The 23551-nt window shown below is 39.4% G+C and overlaps 1 protein-coding gene across 22 annotated transcripts in view; it reads left to right on the forward strand.

Annotated features, from left to right (window-relative positions):
* The window catches only part of VTI1A (vesicle transport through interaction with t-SNAREs 1A), a 350305-nt gene that overhangs the window by 7960 nt on the left and 318794 nt on the right, over positions 1–23551 (forward strand). For all 22 annotated transcript variants that reach the window (XR_014309077.1, XR_014309078.1, XR_014309079.1 and 19 more), the window contains exons 2-3: positions 3159–3217; positions 7563–7673. Coding sequence is in view for 10 of the 22 variants with exons in the window: in XM_082721441.1 (XP_082577567.1) it covers positions 3159–3217; positions 7563–7673 (170 nt within the window). In the remaining 12 variants the exon portion in view is untranslated. The remainder of the gene's footprint in view (positions 1–3158; positions 3218–7562; positions 7674–23551) is intronic.

A 23551-nucleotide genomic window follows, 5' to 3' on the forward strand; every position in this document is an offset into this window, starting at 1 on the left:
GATCATATGACCATCTCAGTGCTAGATTTTAGGACTATAAAGATAATTAAGACATGATTAAAGCCTCCAACCTAGAAAATAAATCAGACCTGTAAGTGTGGGAGATAAATTGCTGGAATTAGGTAAGGGTTGTAGGTGTTTTTCCCTAAGAGAGAGCAGCTAACTCTTTTGTCGGTTTAGGAAGGGCTTCAAAGAGGTGATGATTTCTGAAGTGAGTTTTGAATGACAGTTTGGCAGGCAGTCACAGTGGAGGTGGGCATAGGCCTTGGGGTTAAAGGTTTTTGGTCCTGGAAATATATTAGGATTAGAGATAAAGATTTGGGATCATAAATGTATGATATGAGAGTTTAAAATGAGAGTGGGTGAAATTGTCCAGGAACATCGAGCATAATCAGAAGAAAAACAAGGATTGAACTCCTGGGAATGCCGATAAGTTGAAGGATAAACGGAGGAAAGGATGCTGGCAGAGGACACTGAGACAGAAGGGTGTGTAGGAGGATCAGAAAATCAGAGTGTGCTGGAAGCCAGGAGATAAAAAAGTGATAGGATGGGAGGAGCAGAATGTCAGATGCCACAAGATTAAGTAGAAGTAGGACCGGAGAATGTCCTTTTGTTTGGGCAGAGGGAAGGTCATCAGACTTAGGGTCATTTCAGTGGACGGGTGGGAGTAAGAGCGAGATTTCCAGGAGGAAATGGAGAGATGAAGAAGGGAAATGTGACTGTGGATAGAGGAGAGAGAAATTAGTAGCAAACGGGAGTACTGGACAAGGATGGCTTCTTCCTTTGTTTTGTTTTGTTGATGAGAAAGACTGGTGCTTCTTAGTCCAGCATGGACTTTCCCAACAACTGAACACCTTAAAGAAAACAAGATGTTCCTTCAGCTATGTAAATTCATAATCTCACGCTGGTCCAAGATGGGCTTGTTTTATTTCATATTCTGCTCCGGCATAAAAATAGCGTGCTTCTCCTGTAACTTGTGGAGATGTCGGACAGATGATGTGTTGCAGGAGCAAATAAATTTGGGGTCATATACTAGATTTTTAATCTGGCCTAACTTTTCAAAGACAAAAGTCAAACTGAATTTTAATTTCAAGTGTGCATTTTTCTTATTTGGAGCATGCACAAAACACCTTATGTGACAGCTCCTGCCCTCCCCCAGTTTGGGGGGAATCAAAGGGAAGGGGTTGGGGGTGGCAGAACCTAATTATGATTCTAGCAAAATAATAACTTCTACTAAAGATTCCCCACTTAGTGTTGACTATCCTTCTGAAGAGTTAGTCAGCTGCTAAATGTTGTACCCATTTCAAGCTTCATGACCTCTCTAGTTTGTTGTATTAGTTAGTTATTATTAGGTTCACAGAAACCGAATTTTAAAGATTTATTTATTTATTTCAGAGAGAGAGAGAGACAGAATGCATGCCGTGTAGAGGGGCAGAGGGAGAGGGAGAGAGAGTCTTAAGCAGACTCCACGCTGAGTGCAGAATGCAATTCGGGGCTCGATTTCAAGATCCTGAGATCATGACCTGAGCCAGAACCAAGAGTCAGATGCTTAACTAACCACCACCCAGGCACTCTGAAACCTAACTTTAAATAAAGAAATCTGTTAGTTCAAGAAAACAAATCATGATAAAGTCAAGCAAAACCTGTTTCAAAGTTATCTGGAACCAGAAATTAATTAACGAAATCTACCTACCTACCTGCTTACCTACCTACCTACCTACTACCTGCTCCTCAGCTTTGTTTCTTTTTCAGTATTGACTTCATTCTTAACCACTGCAAAGTGGCAATCCTTGAAGCTAGAACAATGGATACCAACAGCTTCTAGATTTACGTTGTCATATAAGTCTACCAAGAAAGGGGAAAAGACTTTGCTGTTGCTCTAGAACTCTGAATGGTCTACTTGAGTTGTATGCTGACTCCACTTCCACCCGCCAGACCAATGTGGCAAGAGGGATTGATCCACTGGGGTCGGTCCAGCTAGGGTGAGGAGCCCGTGTTTTGCTGAGTCACTGTGACCAAAGGCGCAGCAGCATAGAAGGAGATAACATCTCCCATCGACCTGCTTGGTTAAGGAGCGAGCCTCAAAAGAGTGGGATACTGCCTGAGAAAAGAAGGATGCTAGACACAAAACCATAAATGTTCAGTGGATTTGCTTAGCACAAGACTGAGGCATAGTCCCTGAGTAAATGGACTGATTGTTTTGGAATGAGAGTGAGACATTTTCTGAAAATACCCGCTAGGACATAAACCTGTCCCAGGAAGGAGAGCTACAGTTGGGTGATAACTGAATGGTTGTAGAGTTTGAATAAGCTACATTCAGAGACTTAGCACTTCATAATTTTAAAAGTACTTTTACTTGCATCAGCTTTGTGAGCTAAAAAGAATTAGCTATTTTAAATTTCCATTTTAGAGAGTACTAACGGGGTCTCAGAAAAAAAAAAACAACACTTTTTTATCCAGGATCCCACAACCAACCAGCAAAGTAGGTAGTGAATTTGGGTTTAGAATTAGTAGTCCTGACTTCAAATATTTCTTTCATTATTCCCAGTTCTTAATGAAAGTACAGTCTTTTAAAGGGTTATAAGATCATGCCCCGTTTTAGGAATTATTTTGGTATGTGAATTTCCCCCCCAAATTTTAATTTATATTCTAGTTAACATATAGTGTAATGTTCGTTTCATGTGTAGAATTTAATGATTCATTACTTACACACAGCAGTTGGTGCTCATCTCTATGAGGGCACTCCTTTACCCATCACCCATCTACCCCATGTGACTTTTAAATTGTATTCATAAGTCAGTTTCTCCCAGTTAATTAAAGTCATGACTTGACTCTGAAGACTTCTCGTGCAACAAGGAATGCTTTGCTATTGTTGACGCAGTTTCTTCTAAAGGACAAACTAATTTTTGTTTTCTCTTAGAAATGTAATAGCATCTTTTTATAATTATGTAAAATCCATAGGATTATATATTTCCATGTAGCCTAGACTCAGTGACTTAAAAATGGTTCCTTACCCACCAAAGAATGATCTGGTCATCTGCCTGGTATGGTAATTGTCTACTCTGACCGGAAAGGAAAAGGCATGTAAACATAGAAGTTTTCATATATTAAATTACTTGTATTCCTAGCAATTCCTTGGTATTTATTGTTTGTTTCAGATGAGAAGAAGCAGATGGTTGCAAATGTGGAGAAACAGCTCGAAGAAGCAAAAGAACTGGTAGGTACAGACAGGGTCATGTATTTTAACATACAACCAGAGTCTTTTCTGCTGATACCTTCCTCTAACCTGTTTTATACTATGTGGAAAGGTGACACTTTTCTGATTAGCATTTTAAAATTTGGACCTCATCAGTTTTTAAATTGAAGAGAATTTAATAGTTTCTTGGGATTTTATGCTTCTTAATTAAAGTGATTCTCTTTTTAATTCCACCTTTAATTTTGATTCCTTCATAATACTTTTCATAATAGCTAGAAATAGCTCATGCTTATTAAAGGCATACTGAGTACCAGACACTGGATTAATCATATAACTTGCTTTATAATATTTGATTTTCGCACAAGCCCTGTGAGACAAGAAATGTTAAGGATCTGAGGATGTTCCCCTACTTGCTTTGTAGAAGGTGAGCTTGCCACAATTTCACGGATGCGGGCAGAAGACAGGAGATTCCTAGGTCAGAGAGAGTTTTATTACAGCAAAAGGTGCTGTCAGAATTTCAGCACGCTGCCTCAGGTCCCTGAGCCCCAGCTCCCACAGAGTGCTGCAGGTTGGCCTGGAAAAGTCCCCACACTCAGTGGAACACCTTACAGGAAGGGAACCTGGAGCCTGGGAAATGCCCTGCTTTGTAGCAGTCTGTGAGCGAGGCTGCTGTTTGTCCCAGAGGGACACAGTATTTCCTCCCCAAGGGCTGCTCTTTGTAAATATAACTCTTGAGAAACGGCTTGAGAAAGGAGTGGTGAGGGCCTCACATTCTTGGCATGCCCAGCAAGACATGTGGGAGCGTGAGACACCCACGGAGGAGTGATTCTCTATGCCATGCTTGTCCCCATTTTGCAGGTGGGGAAACTGAGGCCTAGGAAGATGAAGTGACTTTGAGATGCCACACCAAGCAAGTGGCAGAGTATGGGCTTGTATTTAAATATGCTGAGCCCAGAACTCCAGCACATCCACTATTTCTTGATAAAAATAAACTTGCAAATCAAGGAACAAAAAGTATTAAAAGGTATTGTGTCCCAGGTTTTGGTTTTAAAGCCAGGTATCACAAGAACGACTCTACCTGTTACTGCATTGTGTTCCCAAATGAGTGTGTCGCTTTCCTAAATGCTGAAGGGCGCTACTTGGGGTTCCTTCAGAACATACTTACTGATGTACTTGAGAACAGTTCCCCAAGTGTGTTTCTGGTAATGGCTGCTACCAGTTTAAGTATGTTTGGGAAATTAGCTAGCTGAGATAGGATTGGAGGTTGGCATCTTTCTCAGTTGTTTTTCTATAGAATCTTCTTGGACCCTGATGGAGGCTAAGAGGCATTATGAATCTCCAAGAAGGGACGGTAGGAGGCAGCTAAAGTGTGGATTATTTCCAAGCTTATTTGACTGACTGAATGACTTTTGCGGACAGGCCCATACGCAAGGGGCTGCCCTTTTAGGGGTTCTGTAGAAGTAGGTGGCTGTCGTTCCCTGAGACACAGCAGACCTTTGTTCTGCGACTTGGAGGGCTGAGGTAGCAAGCTGCACTGCACTGCCCTGTCTCCTCTGTCTCTCCTGTAGCTGTCAGAATGGTGGACACTCTCCGTGCCCCAGAAGACTCGCTTCCCACCCCCTGTGCTGTCACTGGGCTCTCCGGCTTCGAATGTTTGCCTCTCTTTTGACATTTCTCCCTTTTTGCAAATACTTTTATCCTTACTTTGTTTTCTTTTTATATTCAACTATTTCTCTCATGGTTTCTGGCCTTCATGCAAAAAGACTGACCTCCTGCGTAGTGTTGCTGCTGATGAGGACAGCCCTTCTCCCATCGATAGTACAGTGCAACTGCTCAGTTGTTTGCCTCCGAGTTGACCCCTTCTATTGTTGTTGAGTTCCCAGGAGCAGTTCTTCTGCCTCAAAATCTGTGTTTTGGTTTGTTGAGCCATCCAGGTACTGATTGTTAGAAAGGTGGTTTCCTAATAACCAAGATATTACTATACCAAGAATATAAGACATAGTCATCTCCTCATAGAGTTTGTAGTCATTCTCAGTCATGACCAACCCCAAGAGTTCTATCTAAGATAGGTGTTTCTGTTTGTTTAAGATGATTGGACAGCTGATTTACTGAGTTCCAAAGAAATCCTTGTTAAGGACACTGTTCATTATATTACCTCCTCTCCTTTGGATGAGGACCCTGGCAGAAAAACTCCTTTTTGATCTCATTTATTAGGATTACTTGTGTTTCTGCTGAGCAACTGGCTTGTATTAATCTCTCGGACCCTGTTCATCTTGTGATTACCATGTCCCCCACATGGTGTTGTTGGCTGGCTGAACGTTGGGACGACAAGTTCATGTTAGCCTTATTTCTGGTTTCATTGGAAATGCTTGTTGTTGTGTTTCCTTTTTTTTTTTTTTTTCTTACTCACCTACTGTTAATTTTGCTTTCAGTGTCTTTGTAAAATGTCTTAAACAGAAGTGTAGTTAGCACTTGGATTTTCAGTTACATGCCCTTAAGCAGTTATTTGGATGATCCTGTTGACCTTATTAGAACTAGGTACTTCATGATGATTTCAGAGAAGTGTTTTTTTTTTTTAAGTTTTAAAAAGGTTTTTCTTTATTCATGAGAGAGAGAGAGAGAGAAAGGGAGCACAAGCAGGGGGAAGGAGAGTGGGAGAGGGAGAAGCAGACTCCTCACTGAGTAGGGAGCCTGACTTGGGGCTCTATCTCAGGATCCCAGGATCATGACCTGAACTGAAGGCAGATGCCCAATTAATTGAGCCACCCGGGTGCCCCCAAATAAGTATTTTAAGACTTGCCTTTGCTCAGTGACAATTTAACTTATTGGTGCTTCACATTTATGTTGAGACATGGCAAGAATTTAAGTGGTCACTGCTTAAATCAAGGCTAATGAAAACTCTCTCTCTCTCTCAGAAAAAATTAAGGACCATGAATTAAAACATGGTTTTCTGGTTTATCTGAGAGCTAGTATCGTTACTCAGTCTCTAACACTGGACAAGTAGTTTTATTAGTGATAAGCTTATAGTAGTCATGGAAAGAACTCATTAAAAGGTAAAATATAATAGCGGCATTTTGGGGTACGAGTTTATTTGACATGGTCTGAGCCAATTTGCTGTTGGTGGTGGTTTTTATTTTTTAATGCCAGGTGTAAATAAGCTATCTCTGATACCTTGTGTCTATACCTGCTGTATTACCTCTGTGTCATCAGTAATCATCTCTGCTATTAACATTAATCTAGCGATTACCAAGCAAGAGACACTGTTGTAAGCACATTATTGGAATTACACCATATAATCTCTACAGCTGTCCTACAAAAGACATACTATTTTTAGAAAGGAGAAAAGTAAAGCCCAGAAGACTTAATAAACCCATCCGAGGCTGCCCATCTAATAAGTAATAGAGCCCGATGTGGACGCAGGCGTCTGACTCAAAAGTCTGTGTTCTTACTCGTCACACTGTTTCTGTTTTGCCTCTCATTAAATGTGCATGTGTGGTATCCAAAGTGTTATTAATGCCAGATTCTTGGAAAGTATGTGGCTGAGATCTCAGTGAGCTTTGTGTAATTTAGTAGATGACTGTATCCACTCAGTGCCATATTGACATGGTTACAAAGGAGCAGGAGTTACACTGGAGGGTCAGACCACGTATTGGTTGGCACAAGATTTTCCTAATCAGAAAAGAGTTTCCAGAAGAATTTTCACCAAATGACTAAGGCTGGGCTGACATTTTATAAATTTTGGGTGGAAGTAATGGTTTGTTTTATGTTCCCATAATCCTAGTGGTTTAGGGTCAGAAGACCAGTCCAGGTGAGGTTGGACTGAATGATAGGACACACCAACGTGATTAAGGTTGTTATTATTGAGGACATTTGGATTAATGCGTATGTTAAAAAAAAAAAAATAGGGCATCGGGGTGGCTCAGTGGGTTAAGCCTCTGCCTTCGGCTCAGGTCATGATCTCAGGGTCCTGGGATCGAGCCCCGCATCGGGCTCTCTGCTCAGCAGGGAGCCTGCTTTCCCCTCTCTCTCTGCCTGCCTCTCTGTCTACTTGTGATCTCCGTCTATCAAATAAATAAATAAAATCTAAAACAAGCAAACGAACAATCAAACATTCTTGACAGAGTGAGTGCTTTGGCACTCTGTGTGGCACTAGCAAGCAGTCAGCAACAACTTCATTTGTTGACGCAAAGAAAAGTTAAGCCCCAAAGCAGTCCCAGTGTCACTTTATCTTGGGCAGTGAGTGCTCTCAGACTGGCTCCTCAGGTGTAAAAGGAGAAATTGGGATTAAATCCTTTCAGCTCTAAATGTCTGGCCAAATAAAGCATAAGCATATGGTTGAAGTCACGTTTTCCTCTCACCCTGCCAGCTTGAACAGATGGATCTGGAAGTCCGAGAGATACCACCCCAGAGTCGAGGAATGTACAGCAACAGGATGCGAAGCTACAAGCAAGAAATGGGCAAACTTGAAACAGATTTTGTGAGTCAGACTCCCCCTCTGTCATATTTACCGCTCTTTGTCTTCACCTGTGTTTTCTGTCGTTTCCGCCACACGCCTCAGTGAGCCCGATGAGCATCGTCTCCAGGAGCCGGTGCGGGAGACAGCACAGCTTCCATGGTCTGTGGCTTGTGGGGGGGTCTAAAAATACCCAAAGAGCTAGCTAATGGTGGAATATGAGGTGTGTTGGATTCCTGACTCACAGATGGATCCGAAGCACGACGACGTCTGGGTTTTGACAGTGTGTATTTATACTTAGCATTTAGGAAAATTCTGGAACCCAATTTTGGGCCTTTCTTAATCTGCAGCCTTTCAGGTGCAGTGTTCATAGATGGACTTCAGGGGCGCATGAATGTCCTGAAATTATATAGGTATTTTTGGACGTCCATTTCTATGAGCACTCTTCTCCTGGGGTAGGCGCCATAGACTGTATTAGAGTCTTGAAGGAATATGTTACCCTCCTCCCACACAAGGACAGAAGGAATTCACTTAATAATTGATACAAGTGATTCTTTATACCAGTTGCCCCATGAGAGTATTAAGTGTTCTCCCCCTATATGTCCGACTTTCAGCTCTACCCACTTAAGAGCAAACTTAAGAACGCATATTTAAATATAGAGTGTTGAGATAGTCAGGAATTAGAAAGTAATGCCAGTATGGAAGCTAGAGCTGGGCACTTCCACTGCTGAGTCTGTTTCCAAAAGAATTGAAAGCAGAGTTTTTATATTTGTACACCATGTTCATTGCAGCATTATTCACAACACCAAAAGGTAGAAGCGACCCAGGTGTCCACCACAAAACGTGGTGTACAATGAGATATTATTCAGCCTTAAAAATGTTGGAAATTCTAATGTATCCTATGCTATGACATGACATGACATGCTTGAGAACATTATGCTAAGTGAAATAAGCCAATCATGAAAGGCAAATAGTATATGATTCTGTTTATGTTATGTTCCTAGAGTAGTCAAAGATAAGAGACAGAAAGTAGAATGGTGGTTGCCAGGGACTGGAGAGAGGGGGAAATGGGCCGTTATTGTTTAATGGGTACAGAGTTTCAGTTTTGCAAGATGAAAGGTTCTAAAGAATGGCTGCTTAATAGGTGAATACATTTAACACCATGAAACTGTGCACTTAAGAATGGTTCAGACGGCAAATCTTAAATTATGTGTATTTTACTACTTAAAAACAAAAAAGATGGGGTTCCTGTGTAGCTCAGTGGGTTAAAGCCTCTGCCTTCAGCTCAGGTCATGATCCCAGAGTCCTGGGATCGAGCCCCACATGGGGCTCTCTCCTTAGCAGGGAGCCTGCTTCCTCCTCTCTCTCTGCCTGCTTCTCTGCCTACTTGTGATCTCTGTCTGCTAAATAAATAAAATCTTAAAAAAAAAGATACAGATGAAGAAAGAACTGAGCTTTACCAGTAAATGACAGAGAAGTCATGTCTTGGTATGTGAATCGACTTCATTGCTGACCCGGGGGTCCAAATTCATAAAGAAAGTCAAGAAGTGATAAGAGTATTTCTGCCTCTGTTCTTGCCTAAAGTGTTTTACTTCTAGACTATAGCGGTACCAGACCCAGTAGAAATACCCCTAGAATTTGGAGATAGGGTGATTTGCAGTTAGGCATGTTTATTTTATATTTTGGTGGATATTGCCTAAGAAGTTGAGATAGGCTATGTCAGTGACTCTGATTCAGTTGCCTTTTAAATTGTGTTTTTATTAATTTAAAAAAAATTGGGGGACACGTAGGTGGTTCATTGGGTTAAGCTTCTGCCTTCAGCTCAGGTCGTGATCTCGGGGTCCTGGGATCGAGTCCCGCATCGGGCTCCCTGCTCAGCAGGGAGCCTGCTTCCCCCTCTCCCTCTGCTGCTCCCCATGCTTGTGTTCTCTCTCCTTCTCTTACTCTCTGTCAAATAAATAAATTCTTAAAAAAAAAAAATTGGAATCCATAATGCGCCGACATTCAGAAAAGAAGTATAACTGCCTAGCTCCTATGCTCTGTGCTAGATAAAACCATCTGTAATTGCTTTGCGAAAGGTGGGTACTCTTAGGGAGAATATGAGATCTAATGAGAAAATTTAAATTGATTTGAGAATTTGACAACTCAAATTTATACTTAGACAATTCTAATTAAAATTAATGTTTCAATATAAATGATGAAAGTAAAGTGAAATATTTATGAGGATTATTTTAGTTTGCTAACCTCATCTTTATGAAACTACAAAGATTTCTCTCTTGGTTTCTAAAATAATAAATTATATTAGTTTGTAAGGGCTGCCATAATAAAGTACCACAGACTGAATGGTTTAAACAACAGAAATTTATTTTCTCGCAGTTCTGGAGGCTGAGAGTCTGAGATCAAGGCGTCAGCAGGGTTGGTTTCTTCTAAGCCCTCTCTCCTTGGCTTGGAGATGGCCGTCTTCTCCCTGAGTCTTCCCGTGGGCTTCCTTCTGTCTGTGTCTGTGTCCTGATTTCTTCTTCTTCTAAGGACACCCATCACGCTGGATTAGAGCCCACCCTCCTGACCTTGTTGTAACTCGGTTAACTCTTCTCCAGATGCAGTCCCTTTCCAAGGTACTAAAACTTAGCACCTCAACATATGAAGTGAGATAGACACGATTCACCTCATATCACTGAATTTAGTTTTCATCTTTTCTTCTTAAATTTTTTTTCAGAGATTAAATTGTTTCTGTTGCTTATAAATCAGGTAGCTCAACCTTTAGTGTTTTTATCTCCTGAAGAATATAATCTGGGTAGAGTTCTTTAGATATTTGGATAGTGTGTGCTTGGGTAAGTATTTCTCAGGCGTTTTTTGTTGTTGTTGTTCTAAAGAAAAATGGAACCAGTAGCTGTGATCCGAACATCTATTCTCCAGGCTATCATTAAAAATTCATGTGTTTATGTGGGTAATTGTTAGCACAACTTTCTTCTGTGTCAGCAAGCTTCCTTTACCACCCCCCCACACCGTCCATGGTACAGTGACTTAGAGTTTATGAAGTGCTTTAGCGTACACTACTTCGTTTCATTGTACGAGGAGTAGACAGAGTAGATGTGGATCTCTCTCCCCATTTTACACGTGACAGAACCAAGAAGTTCAAGTTGACTCTGGATGCCATTCAACACATCATTGTCAGGCCTGACAGTGTGTAAGACACTGCCCTGCGTGCTTGGAAAAAGCTGGGGTTAAAATACAGTTCTTGTTCTCATGGAATTTAGATTCTAGTGGCTAAAACAAGAAATAAATACATCTATATCATAATTTCAGAGAGCGATGAGTGCTATAAATGAAAATAAAGAGGGTAAACGGGTGAGTGATCGTGGGTGCCCTCTGCAGTGTGAGTGAAAGCAGAAGAGGCGCCTGTGTTTGCAGAGGGGGATCCACAAGGGCATCGTAGACATAGTGAAGACTTTGGCTTTTGCTCTGGATTGATGAGAAGCCACTGGGGGCCTTTGAGAAGTGAGTGGTCCTCTGGCGCTTCCTTGGTTGCTTCCTTCCCTTTTCCGTACGACACCACCCAAGGTATTGGAACAGAGTATAGAAAATAGGTACATAATTCCCTTTGGGTTCATATTTTCTTTTTATATTTAATTCTTTAATGTTTAAAGCAATGAAGGTTATCTCCTTAAAGATATTTGTAAACTTTCTTATGGTGATATACCCAGAACCCCCGAACCCCAAGAAAAATAGCACAGGTGGTCCTTCGTGTCGCATTTGCAACGTTATTACAAATGAAGGAGTTGTGCTCTTCCCCTTGTGACATTGGGACTTTGACGGATTTGTACCAATGAGGATGGGCAGAGGACAGCCCAGTACTCTTTCTTTGACTCTCATCATCTACTTGTTTTCTTGTCTTGGCCCCTCCCCCTCCTCTGCCTGTTGCATAGACACTGGGTTCTTCAGGCTTCTCCACTTACTCCCACTGTCTTACCCCGTGTGGCATCATCTACTCCTGTGGCTTCAGTGACTGTGTCTATACCAACCTGTATTGCTAACCCAGACCTCTGTAGTTCTAGATTCATAATTTTTACTACTTGCTTTACTCCAGAATCCCTTAAGCACACACACTTAAATTTGACAAGTTCTAGTCATTTCCGAGTTATCTTTAATCTCTTCCTCGCCATCATGTTGCACCTCGGTTGATCACAGAATTGGCAGATCTCTCCCACTTTCATCTCCACTACTGGAAGCTCTCGTGTTTTTCCATCTCGATGTTTGTAGTAGCCTTTCCTCATTCTGTTCTTCTTCTGCTCTAAACCACCCTCTGCACCAGTCTCGAATTATCTTTCTAACACACTGATCTGAGTTTGTCACATTGTTCCACAAAATCCTGTGGACTGCTCATTGCCTGCTGAATAAAATCCAGGTCAGCTTGTAGACTTTCTGTTCTGTTCCATTGCTTCTTCATATGTCTAGGAACTTTATTATCATATGCTTGGTATTGTGGATCATACATTGTTAAAAGCCTAGATTTTGTTGGTTTCCTTTAGAGTGATGCATCTCAACCTTTTCTTCATTATCATCCCCCTAAGGAACCTTTTTAGACTTTCTTTTTCTAATTGCCCCTTCTTCATTCCACCCCCATGAGATTTTAATGCTACAGATAGACTATATCTGTACATACTATGAGCCTTTGGAGGACCCCATGTCTTTGAAATATCTAAAATTCTTCGTCTTCCCAAGTGCCGGTGTTTGCCTCCATGGCTTGATACCATCTCTGCTGTTAATGCATGTTTTGGAGAATTTTTTTCTTTTTCTTTTGTTAAGTAAGCTCTGTGCCCAGCGTGGGGCTTGAACTTACAACCTGAGATCAGTGGTCACATGTTCTACTGACGAGCCAGCCAGGTGCCCCTTAGGGAATGCTGAGCTTTATTTGGACAAGCAAGTAACTTACTAACAGATCAGATCAATCCTCTCAAGGCTTACTGTTAAAGTATTTAAGGATGTGTCTAGAGTAGACCTGCTTTTGGGGTGCGGCATTTCTTGGCTTCCACTTGAATGACTGGCACATTCAGTGACTGCTCAAACTTAAGTTTGGTCAGAATTCTCCCTGCTTTGGGTGACCTCCAGAATCTCCATGCCATCCACAGCCCCCCATACCTGTTCTCTGCAAGACCCTGTGGGATCTTGCCGTCTGCATATGCAAATTCATTTTTGGCCGTAACCGAAGGAGACCCGTTTATAGATTTCTGCAACACCTTTTCTGTGTAACTCTCTTCTCTAAGGAAGGAGCTAAATTCTCCCCATCTCAATCCCAAATTCCAGTGTCTGCCTCTTAAGCTCAGTGACACACTCTGCTCCTTTTGGGCTTTCTCTCCACATGCTGTTTTCTAGAAAGTACCTACAGGCTGATAACCATAGCAATTGTTAAGGCTCACTTCAAGTGCTTCTCTTCTCCAGAGGATTGCACTTCTGCCTATCGTCCAATTTTGGAAAAGAATTGTTCCATACATTTCGTCCATCTTTATAGTTGTTTAGAGTGGGGGGGTTAGTCTTGTACCAATTACTCTGTCATGACTGGCATAAAAGTTGAGTGTACTTTTAATGCTTATTACTATTGAGCAGATAATTGGAAATTTAAAAATAATTGTCTACTGTTTACAGTGACTCATATCATAGATTTTAATTTGTAACTGAGTAAATAACTACTTAAAAGATTTTAAAATTCAGGTTATAGTTTGTATTCGTGATTGTGGGCAGTTAAGGGAAGGCGATGGTCGTCACTCTGTTCCCTTTTTATACTGTTGCTGTTCCTGATGATTATGTTCACTTGCCTGACTCCATGGTCCTGGGGATTTGGCCTACAATAGCCTCCTGTTGTTCATCTTTGGCTTCTTATGGTCCTAGTGTAAGTTAGGAACATTAGGTCCAGAGAAGTTAGAATCCAGTCATCTTTTTTTAGATGAGGAATTGGAGGACCAGGAAGACCAAATGACTTCCCTTAAAGTCACAGTGTTGTTTAGAGTCAGGGCCAGAATCAGAGTCAGGGCCACTTTCTTATGTTTTCTCCACGATCCTTGCCAATCTCCCATCCCCAGCTTCACGTTTCCATAAAAATTGATTTAATGTCCTCTTTATGTATTTGAAAACATTTTTAAATCAGAATTCATATATTTAAATTGTTCTGGTAATTTCTTTCTTTAATGTTGGTGTAGGGTCAGAGAAGTGTCATGTCAGGGAGTCCAGGAAAATGAACCAACCAAAAGGGGGTGATACATAGTAAAGAATTTTTCAAGTTTAAGATTATTGTTTATTTCTTAAGAAAATAAAATCAATCAAACAAACAAAAAAAAAAACCCTAAACTTGTACAAACAAAAATCCTAACACTGTATAAAATGTTTGACCAAGTCTCCTAAGAAGAAAAAGAAGGAACAAGTACATGATGTCCCAGGGTAAGGTTCCAAAAGTCATGTGAGGGCATGGTATGTTGAATGCCTTTCACGTCTCTGATATTGTACTGTGGTTCTGGCGCCATCTTGTGGTTTATTTGTGTAGTTGCATATTCTTTTTTCTTGCAACAAAGCTGAACTTCCTTTAAGACGGACACGCACATTACAGTATTGGGGGTGGAGGAATTGATTGTAATGAATGTTAGAAGTAGAGCTTTTTAGCCCCCATCTCAAGTTCACTTCTATCCCAGGTCATTGGTGCCCGAATGCTGTCCTTTGCCTGTTTGGCAGACTATGTGATGTGATTGTTAGACCAGCTGCTAGTGCAAAGCTGTCTACATCAGAGAATGGCACTTCTATTGACAGTCTCAGCAGTGAGGCTGAATGGTCCTAGAAACCCAACTACCTGCAGACTATCGGAGTTGGTCCCTTAGGTCAGGGTTCAAAGGATGTTGTGGAACAGCTTGAAGCTTTTACTGCTACTACCTGCACTCTTCTCTTTTAACAGGTGAATGGACAGCTTGAGTATCCGAGTTTATGAGTGAAGCTGGTAGCTGTATTCTGTTTTTTCTTTGTTTTTGTTGTTTTTATGTCTAAGATAGACTAAAATGCAAATGAGAAAGCTGAACTCTTTTAAATTTTGATTTTTGTTGAAAGGTCAGGAACTTGATGCTTCTGTTTACATTTTGTCTTTTCTGTTCTTATGACTCCCTCGGATATTTCACTTCTCTTCTATGGAAGCTGTAGAAAATGATGAAATCATGTTTTAGAGATTTAGATAGTGTCAGTGGTAATATGTTGTAATTACAGCACCAGCTTATCCTTCTTGCAGGAACATAAGTGCATTGTAGAAGGAAATAAGACAGCCAAAGTGGACAGAACCATTCTAGAAAAGAAATTTTCTTCCACCATATGCACTTAATAAATATGCTTACCATTTTAAAACATTACATTTGTTTTTTGATTCTCTGTAAAAATATTATCTGCTTATTATAGAATATTCTGAAAATAAAGAAGAGCAGAAAGAAGGAAAAAAACCTTATCCCTATTACCCCAAAAGATCCATATTTTACATTTTGATTTGTTTTCTTCCAGTCTTCTCTTCCCCTCTCCCTTGCATAATTTATTGTTTTATTTTACATAATAATGATGTTTCTCAACTCATGTTTTTTCCACCTTTTTATAATACATTATTCTAACATTGGTATTTTTCAGTTCTATAAATTCAGAATCATTTTAGTGGGTGCATAATATTTCAGCTACCAATACTAGTTCATCTTTTGTTGAATTGTAATATATTTTCCATCTACTCCCTCTGTAGTTTATTGTGCTCTGATGAACATATTAGAACAGGATTATTTCATCGGGTCATTTCTCAGAGGGCAGATTACCAAGTCAAAGTGTTTCAACAATATTCTGGCTCCTATTAAAATAGCCCTGGAATTACATTTTTATTGTGACTCATTGGATCATTTTTGTTGTACCTTTTCTGTGTTTGAATGTGATGAGAAATAAAATCATAGGCCACCCAAGGCTAAAGACTTTAAATACATTACTCAATTAATCCACAGTTATATGAGAAAGATACTGTTACCTGTCATTATGGAGATTTTACAGCTCCAAAATTAGACACCACTGAGATTTTTTTTTCTAAGCTACTCTGCCATGGAAGATATATTAATATTGGCAAGGCAAGCAGGTATTCATGGCTCTCCATATCTGGTCTAAGACCAAACTCATTTTACATTTTCAGTATTTCTTAATCACAAACTGAAGACTATATTAGTTTCCTTGATATGACTTGGCCCTTAAGGGAGAAGGTAACACTACATTGACGTGTACATGCGCGATTTTCTTTGTAGTTATTTCCTTAAGACAGTTGTTCTAAGGCCCTGCTGTATGAAACTGTTAAAAAGAAAAAAATCATCAGGAAAGCGGCCTTCTTTGTTTGTAGGATTCTCATTCTAGTCAATGACCCTGGTAAATCTTCTACTCATGGAGCCAACTATAATTCCAGAGGAAATGGACCCACCCAACAGGGAAGAATCCAAAAATGACTTTTGGCTGTAGTGAAGCCAGAAGGGAGCTGATCTGTGTGTGTGTGTGTGTGTATGAGACTGTGGTCTCCTACTCCTAGGTGCTGTAAAAGGTTCATGTTCTTGACCCTTCTGCCACCATGTATACTTGAATAGAACAGTAGTATATATTAAATATTTTATCATTGGTGTTACATACTGAATTTTAAGTTGGCCTTGGTAGATTTTCTTCACTTTGGAAGCTCCGACACTGTCTTCCTTTTTTTTTTTTTTTTTTGGTGACTGTTTTGGGCATAAGACCATTGCCTTTAGCTCCTGTAGAAATAAATCACCTGCAAAAATAACTTCCACGTCCTCTGTAATCATTCACCATGTTGAAGTGTATACCGATATAGGTATAAGGTACAAAGGTATAAGGTAAAAACAGGTAAGATTTTTGAAAGGTTAATCATAACCATCTGTGTGACACAATCACACGTTCTGGGCATATAAGTTATTTAATTGGTGTCAGATCTCTCATTGGACCTTGCAGTTTTATTGGAATATTTATTCCTACCTAAACTTACAAATTTTGTTTTATCCATTGGATTTAAAATTATAGTGCCATTTTATGGCAGAAGGAGCACATTTTTGTCATGACATTATGGCATTTCTAGCAGTTTGAGTTTTCTAAGCAGATGGAGTGTATATTTTGCAGTGCTAACTTGCTTCAAAACAAAAAGAATAGAAAGCTTGCTGGTTTTAATGTAGTTGTCTCTGCTTATAATCCTTCTTAAATGACTTAAATTATTATCGACTTTTCTGTTTACTTGGTTTGCCTAGCTTCTCTGATCTCACCTACGAAAAAGAGAGGAAAGGTAAAAACAGGTAAGATTTTTGAAAGGTTAATCATAAATGCCTGTGGTGAATTTGGCTTCATTGTTAGTCACTAGATGGCACTGTTTATTTGCAGAGTGGCTTTTTTTCTTTTCTTTTTTTAAGGCATTGGTAGTAACTGAAATTACTGCCTCATGAATAAAATATTTCTGATGGGATTTGCATTTCTATATTGGCTGAAGACACTGTTGAATGTTTTATTAACCAGCCCAGTGCAACTGTCAGCCTATTAAAGAGATCCAATGGTCCCTGTTTAGATAAATAAACTAAATAAATCCAATTCGTCAAATTGTGTTCCTGGCTGTTTATTTTCCATTCTTTTGATGTACAGTTTATTTTAAGTTAAAGCCACATTGGTTTAAAAATTAATGGGAAAATGTTATTTGGTGTTTGGAACATGAAGAAGCTAATTGCCATCGTCAAAAAGCCAGCTTTGTTTTAATGTTAAATTGTTTGCTCATAAATAGTAAACTTTTTACTGGTCGCTTATAAACTGTCCCATGGTCAAAAAAAGTCTGATATTCTGTAAATATATGGTCACAGGCTGTGTTATCAAGAGTTGTGGAACCCCGGTTTAATTCTCTGGGAAAAGTACTAAGTAGTTTAAGAGACAAGCCTTTTTACTTGGTTTTGCCTTTGAGTCATTCTCATTTTTCACGTATGGTATACTTTCCTTGGAAAGAAAAGTAGCTAATTGATTTTTAAATGAAATGCTTTTTTTATCAAAGTCACTCTCCTGGTAGATGCCGAACCGTGAAGTGGGACAGTGATGCTCTGGTAGTGATGATGCTGGAGCAGCCTAAAGCCTCAAGGTCACGGCAGACCATAGCCTCGAGATCATGGCTCCACACAAGCCCCTTGCCCACATGTTGATCACCCTCTTAAAGCTTATGTTCTAGGGATCTTGAAACTCAACGACCGACCGCATTATGTAACACCACTGACTGAACTAGAGGTTTCCTACTTAAGCCCTAGAGTTATAAAAATACTCTAATACGGTGTGTCAATTTTGTGCCTTGCTACATTGAAGTGAATTAGCAACTAGGAATGACACAGGGTGGTTCTGACTTTTACTTGCTTCTTTTTTACTTTTTTACTTTGCCCTTGTTATTGTCTTTTATCTAGTTCCACATTTGTGAGGTTCAGAACAAAGCTTAAAACAGATTAGGCCCTGCTGACTTAGAATATCGCTTTCAGGAGCATTGAGCTGCTGGTGAGGAAGACGAGCCCAAGTGATCTCTCAGGTGAAGGGTTTTAAACTGTGGGATAGTAGTTGAAGAGCTTTGCCAGGTGCCAGGTCGACTATTTTCAGCTTTCCTGGGCAAGAAGTTGAAATGGGGCTAGAGGAGATTGCAGCCAGAGACTTTTTTCTCTAGATTCCAAGTCCTTGAAAGCATACCAGGAAACAGACCACGTGTAGAGATGGTCTCATTTTTTGCTTAGGTTGTTTTGTTTAACTTTGTGTGTTTTAGTTCCCCAAAATGGAAGGATCATATTTAAGAGTAAAAGCAAATAGCAAATGTGGAGTCTAATTGCTCTTTTGGCTTTTCTTTGAAGAAGTTCATAGGATCATAGATTAAAAGCTTTTCTAGAAATCCCTCTGAAATGCTTAAGTGTGGTCAGATTCAGGAACATCAAGAAATGGGACTCTATCCTTACTGCATCTGATTAGTTCTTGAGGCCCCTCATGTCTTTGCAAATTCTTAAAAACTTGTTATAGGTCAGTCTCCATCACAGAAGATTCTAAGGAACGGGCCAGATTTTCTCATTCTCCATTTGGTACTGTTGAGTATGTTTTACAACAAGTTATCTCTGGGATGTAGAAACCTACTATGAAAATGGAAATGGGGGGGCACCTGGGTGGTACAGTTGGCTGAGCATCTATCTGACTTTTGGTTTTGGCTCGGGTAGTGATCTCTGGGATCGAGGCCCACAACAGACTTCAAGCTCAGCGTGGAGTCTCTTTGAGACTCCCTCTTCTTCTCCCTCTGCCATCGCCCTGCCTCCTGCCCAACTAAAACACATAAATAAATAAATAAATATTTGAAAAAAACAAAAGAAAACAGAAAACGGAGATTTTTATTATTGGTTATGAGGAATTTGATCGATTAATGCATTCTTAAAATGGAGTGAGTATCAGATTTTATTGTTTGGAAAGTTACATTGCATGGCATGTAAAATGTCTGATTATAGAAATGAAAGGAGTTCCCGAAAAATGTATTCTGTCCTCTAAAACAAGAGACCCCTTTGCTAATCTCTTCTGAGTTTGTTACCTGATACTCTGACTTTTGTAATGGAACATTGCACCTCTGCATGTTGAATGACTGACCTTTTTTGTTTCATTGTTTTCTTATCTGGATCTTCTCATATAAACCTAGTCTACAAAGAAATTTCAAGTGAAGTAAGAATAGGGTTGTCTTATTTGTGGACATATTATGTGCTTTTTAAAGTGAAGCTTAGATAGGAAAAAACTATCTCCGTAGTTAGAATCTTATAGATTAGATTCTATTTAGTTTCAGCGAAGCTTAAGTTTTTCTTTCTCCATTTTTTTTTTTTTTTTTAAAGAACATGATTCTGTGCTATTCATTTCAAATGCTGTCTGATCCAGGGCCCCTATTTGACGGCTTTATTTACACTTCAAAACAATCGTGTATATATTGTTAGGCATTTGTTAGAAATGGTCCACCCCATATTTTTCTAATAGTGCATGCAAGGTAAATTTGGTCATGGACTACTTCATCAGTAGAGGAAGTGTGAAATTGTGAGAACAGCCCGGAAGCTGGAGGCTTGAGACCTCAGACATGGCATATTCATCCATGCTACAGTTTCTGGATCTGCAAATTTAGATCCTCATATCGGTTCTGCCTACCTAATGGGTAAATAGGAATGTCAAATAAAATAAGAACTGTGCAAGGACTTTGAGAATGGCACGGATTTTAAGTCAGTGACTTCGCTATGCACAAGTGGTGATCCTAGAATTAAAAAAGAGTTCAGAGGTGAAGGTATGGTAAAGCCAAAAGATTCCTTCAGTAACCTAAAAATGTAAACCCTCTTTCAGTGGTTCAGTAGACTCACTGGCATCTACACAAAGGATAGAGACTTGACGTCTTCCATCTTATTCTCAGATATGACCTTCTAAGTTGCTTTGCTTTTATATTCTATTGCATTTTGTTTTGTAAAAAAACATCTTAGAAGTTAATCTATAAAAGCAGTTTCTCTTTGGCCTTGTGGTAGGAGATTCAGAATTAAAGGTAGATGAATCATGGTACTATATGTTATTTTATATCATTTATTATGTATCATATAAGTTAGGGTTGTGCTGAGTTTTCATCTAGAGTTAAAATATATGTTAAATTTTGTACTTTGGATTTCCTTCCCATTCTGTCCCTAATTTCTGACAATGGACATTTCCCAGAAACTATCAGGAGTCACTGTCTTTGCACTGCTATGTCACTGGTCTAACATACATACCAGCATTGAGAAAGATAAGGGGGAAAATTCTATAGTACCTGTTAAATATTGTCATTAATAGCAATGAAGAATTGACCTTAGCATATCTAAAGACAATCAGATAGCTTTATAATTTAAAAGTTCCAAACAGTGTCATATACTGAGAATTCGGTTTAGAATATACCCAAATATATAACGCAAGATAGTACACACCTAGAAAGTATATGGTGGAAGCTAAAATGATTTAAATCAAATTCTCACTAGCAAAACAAATAATATTAGAATTAATTTCAAACTAAGGGACAAATGAAGGGGGGGCCTGGGTGGCTCAGTCAGAAGAACATGAGACCCTTGACCCCGGGGATATGAGTTTGAGCTCCACATTGGGCATAGAGATGACTTACATAAATAAATGTTGAAAAAAAAATAAAGAACAAATGAGGAAGCTGAGAGACAGAACTTTCACGCTCATGTTCTCTCTACCCACTTCATTAAAGTTAGTTTGAATTTTGGTGGCTTTGAACAATTTGTTGTTTTGGTATAGATTACTATAAACAATTTACATGTGCTTAGTATCTATTATGTGTCCAGCATTGAGTAAGTGGTCCAAAGATGAGTAAAACACATTTTTCAAGAAGCTCATGGTCTTTATAATAATGTGGCAAGTGAAATTGGAGAGGCTTTGATGGGATAGTGTGTGAAAGGGCATGCTTTCAGGGAGGGACAGCCGACCTGGAAGTGAAGGTGCCACGAGCAGGTCACACCCAATCTGAGACTTGAGGGATGAGAATGAACACAGGAGAAGCAGGGTTGATTCAGGCTGGAAGTACAGGGAAGCATAGGGAAGGGCAGTATGACGGGAGGGAGGAACGGGAGGCCGAGAGTGTCTGATGCCGCCTCAGATGTAAAGTATAGCGCTAGTGTCTTAGTTCCAAACTTGGCTGCACATTGAATCGCTGGGGCACTGTAGAAAATCCTGAGGCCCAGTACCCATTCCCAGACTTTATAATTTAACTGGCACAGGGTGACGTGGGCACCAGAATTTGACAAGCTTGAGAGCCCCACAAAGCCTTGCAGGTGAAGCTGAGCTCAGCCTTTATCTCAGTTGTGGTTCAGAGCCATTGAAAGACTACACGTGCTGGGTAATGTGGTTGCTTTATATTACGTGAAGCATCTGGAAAGATGAAGCTCTTCCTTCCTGAGAGTTGCAGTGCCATTTTGAACTTATTTTCATTTTTTTCTTTTAAATCTTTAATGCTATTACTTTACACAAGCTTTCTAAGTTGGCAAATCTGGTATCTGACAGTAACAGTGGCCTCCATTTCCTTTGTATCAATTAAGAAATTGCTTAAAAATTAATTTCCTGTAGGTTTAAAGTTATGTGCTATGATAAACTTTATTTGGGGAAAACAGAGAAGCCAAGGCATACAGCCATAACCAGAGCACAGCATAGCAAAATTTTTCTCCCTAAGTGGCAAAGTGAGCATTTTAAATTTTCACTTGGCTTAGAGCAAAACAAAACCCTCAGCCTTTAATTTCATACTGCTAAATAGACTGTGCCTTTGACCTCTTAAGCCAGTGGCAATAGAACATCTTCATGTGAATTTTTTTTGTCTGTAAATATTCACTTTTAACTGCTTTGGAAATAGGCATATTAAAACCCCTTTTAAGAATGAAGTAGTTATAAAGGATGTGTGTGTGTGTGTTGTTTTAGATTTAGTAGGAAAACCTATATATATATATATTTTTTTTTTCCTTTCCTTCTGAAGTCTTAGAAGACTGATTGTAACTTAATTTTATACAAGAATTGTCAAGAAATTGCTAGTAATCTCTAATCAGAAAAAGAAGTACGGATGTGATGGATAAATAGGATTCTGTTGTGGCCAACATCTTCATTGATCTTAACAGAATTGCTCTTTGCCTCCCCCGTGTCTGTATTTTCTCTTGGCAGTAAGCCGAGTGAATTTGGAACAGAAAGAAAGAGAAAATCTACTTGGTTCCAAATGATGATAGCTGTGCATTGGTGTGGGGAAAATAACTTACAACTTGATAGTAGAATTACTAGAGGATTTCTCTTGTTTGAGAGAAAATTGAAGTTCCTTTTGTGGCTGGGTTGAAAAATGTCTAATTTTATGTAACCCGTAGCTTATGATACCAACTTAAATCTTATGATCATCATGTCAAACGGTATTTAGAGTTTTCGATTATGAAATAACTTATAACTTTTTGAACTGTAATCAAAAAAAGATTCCGATTAGGAAAAAATACTCTTTTGTGTCTTAAATTATCTTAAAGCCTATTCTATTTCTTAAAGTAAGATCATTCTTATTTTCTCAGGTTTTTTTCTTAAACATAGGAAATTGATTGATGAGCCTTGGTTTATCAATCATGTCAGATTATCAATGTCATCAATCAAGTCAGATTATCTTCATGAAAGGATGTAATTTCAAAGTGTTTATGTCCTAAGATTCACAAATTTATGTCTTTTTAGCTGATTATTACCCCCTCAGGTAGATTCTAAGGAAATAATCTTTCCCTGTGTCTTGAAAATACAGATTTGGGGCAAGATTTTTGTCAGGGCATTCTGTAGCGGAAGGGCTTTCTATTTTCATAGTCTTCAGAGATTGCCAAAGTAGCAGAATCCTGCCTTCTAATTCACATGGCCGTAGATGGCACTGTGGCTCACTCCCATACTTAAAATATACCATCTTGTGGCATTTTCTGAGAGAAATCTCTAAGACCAAATTCATTCACAATAGCCGCTTTGTTTTAAGAATTCACTTTCCACTCCAAAGAGGAATGATTTAAACCCAGCAAAATTAGAAATACTCTGTTTTTTTTTTTTAAATATTAACAAATAGATTATGAACAGCTATATTTCTTGAGCCTTTGGTAACATATTTCGAAATGGGGGCTCCTCTAATACTACCTCTGCAAAATCTTTTTTCTCCTCCTGTGGGTATAGCACCTAGAGAGCACAAATTAAAATACACTGTCTTCCTACCTCTCTCCTCCCTAGCTCGCAGAAAGCGTTGCTGAAACCTTGCCACTGCAACCAGGCATTTTGTCCTTTGAGTTCTGTCATGACTGGAGCTAAACAACTGTCACTGG

The sequence above is a fragment of the Mustela nivalis genome (assembly GCF_964662115.1).
Source record: "Mustela nivalis genome assembly, chromosome: 2".
Lineage (NCBI taxonomy): Eukaryota > Metazoa > Chordata > Mammalia > Carnivora > Mustelidae > Mustela > Mustela nivalis.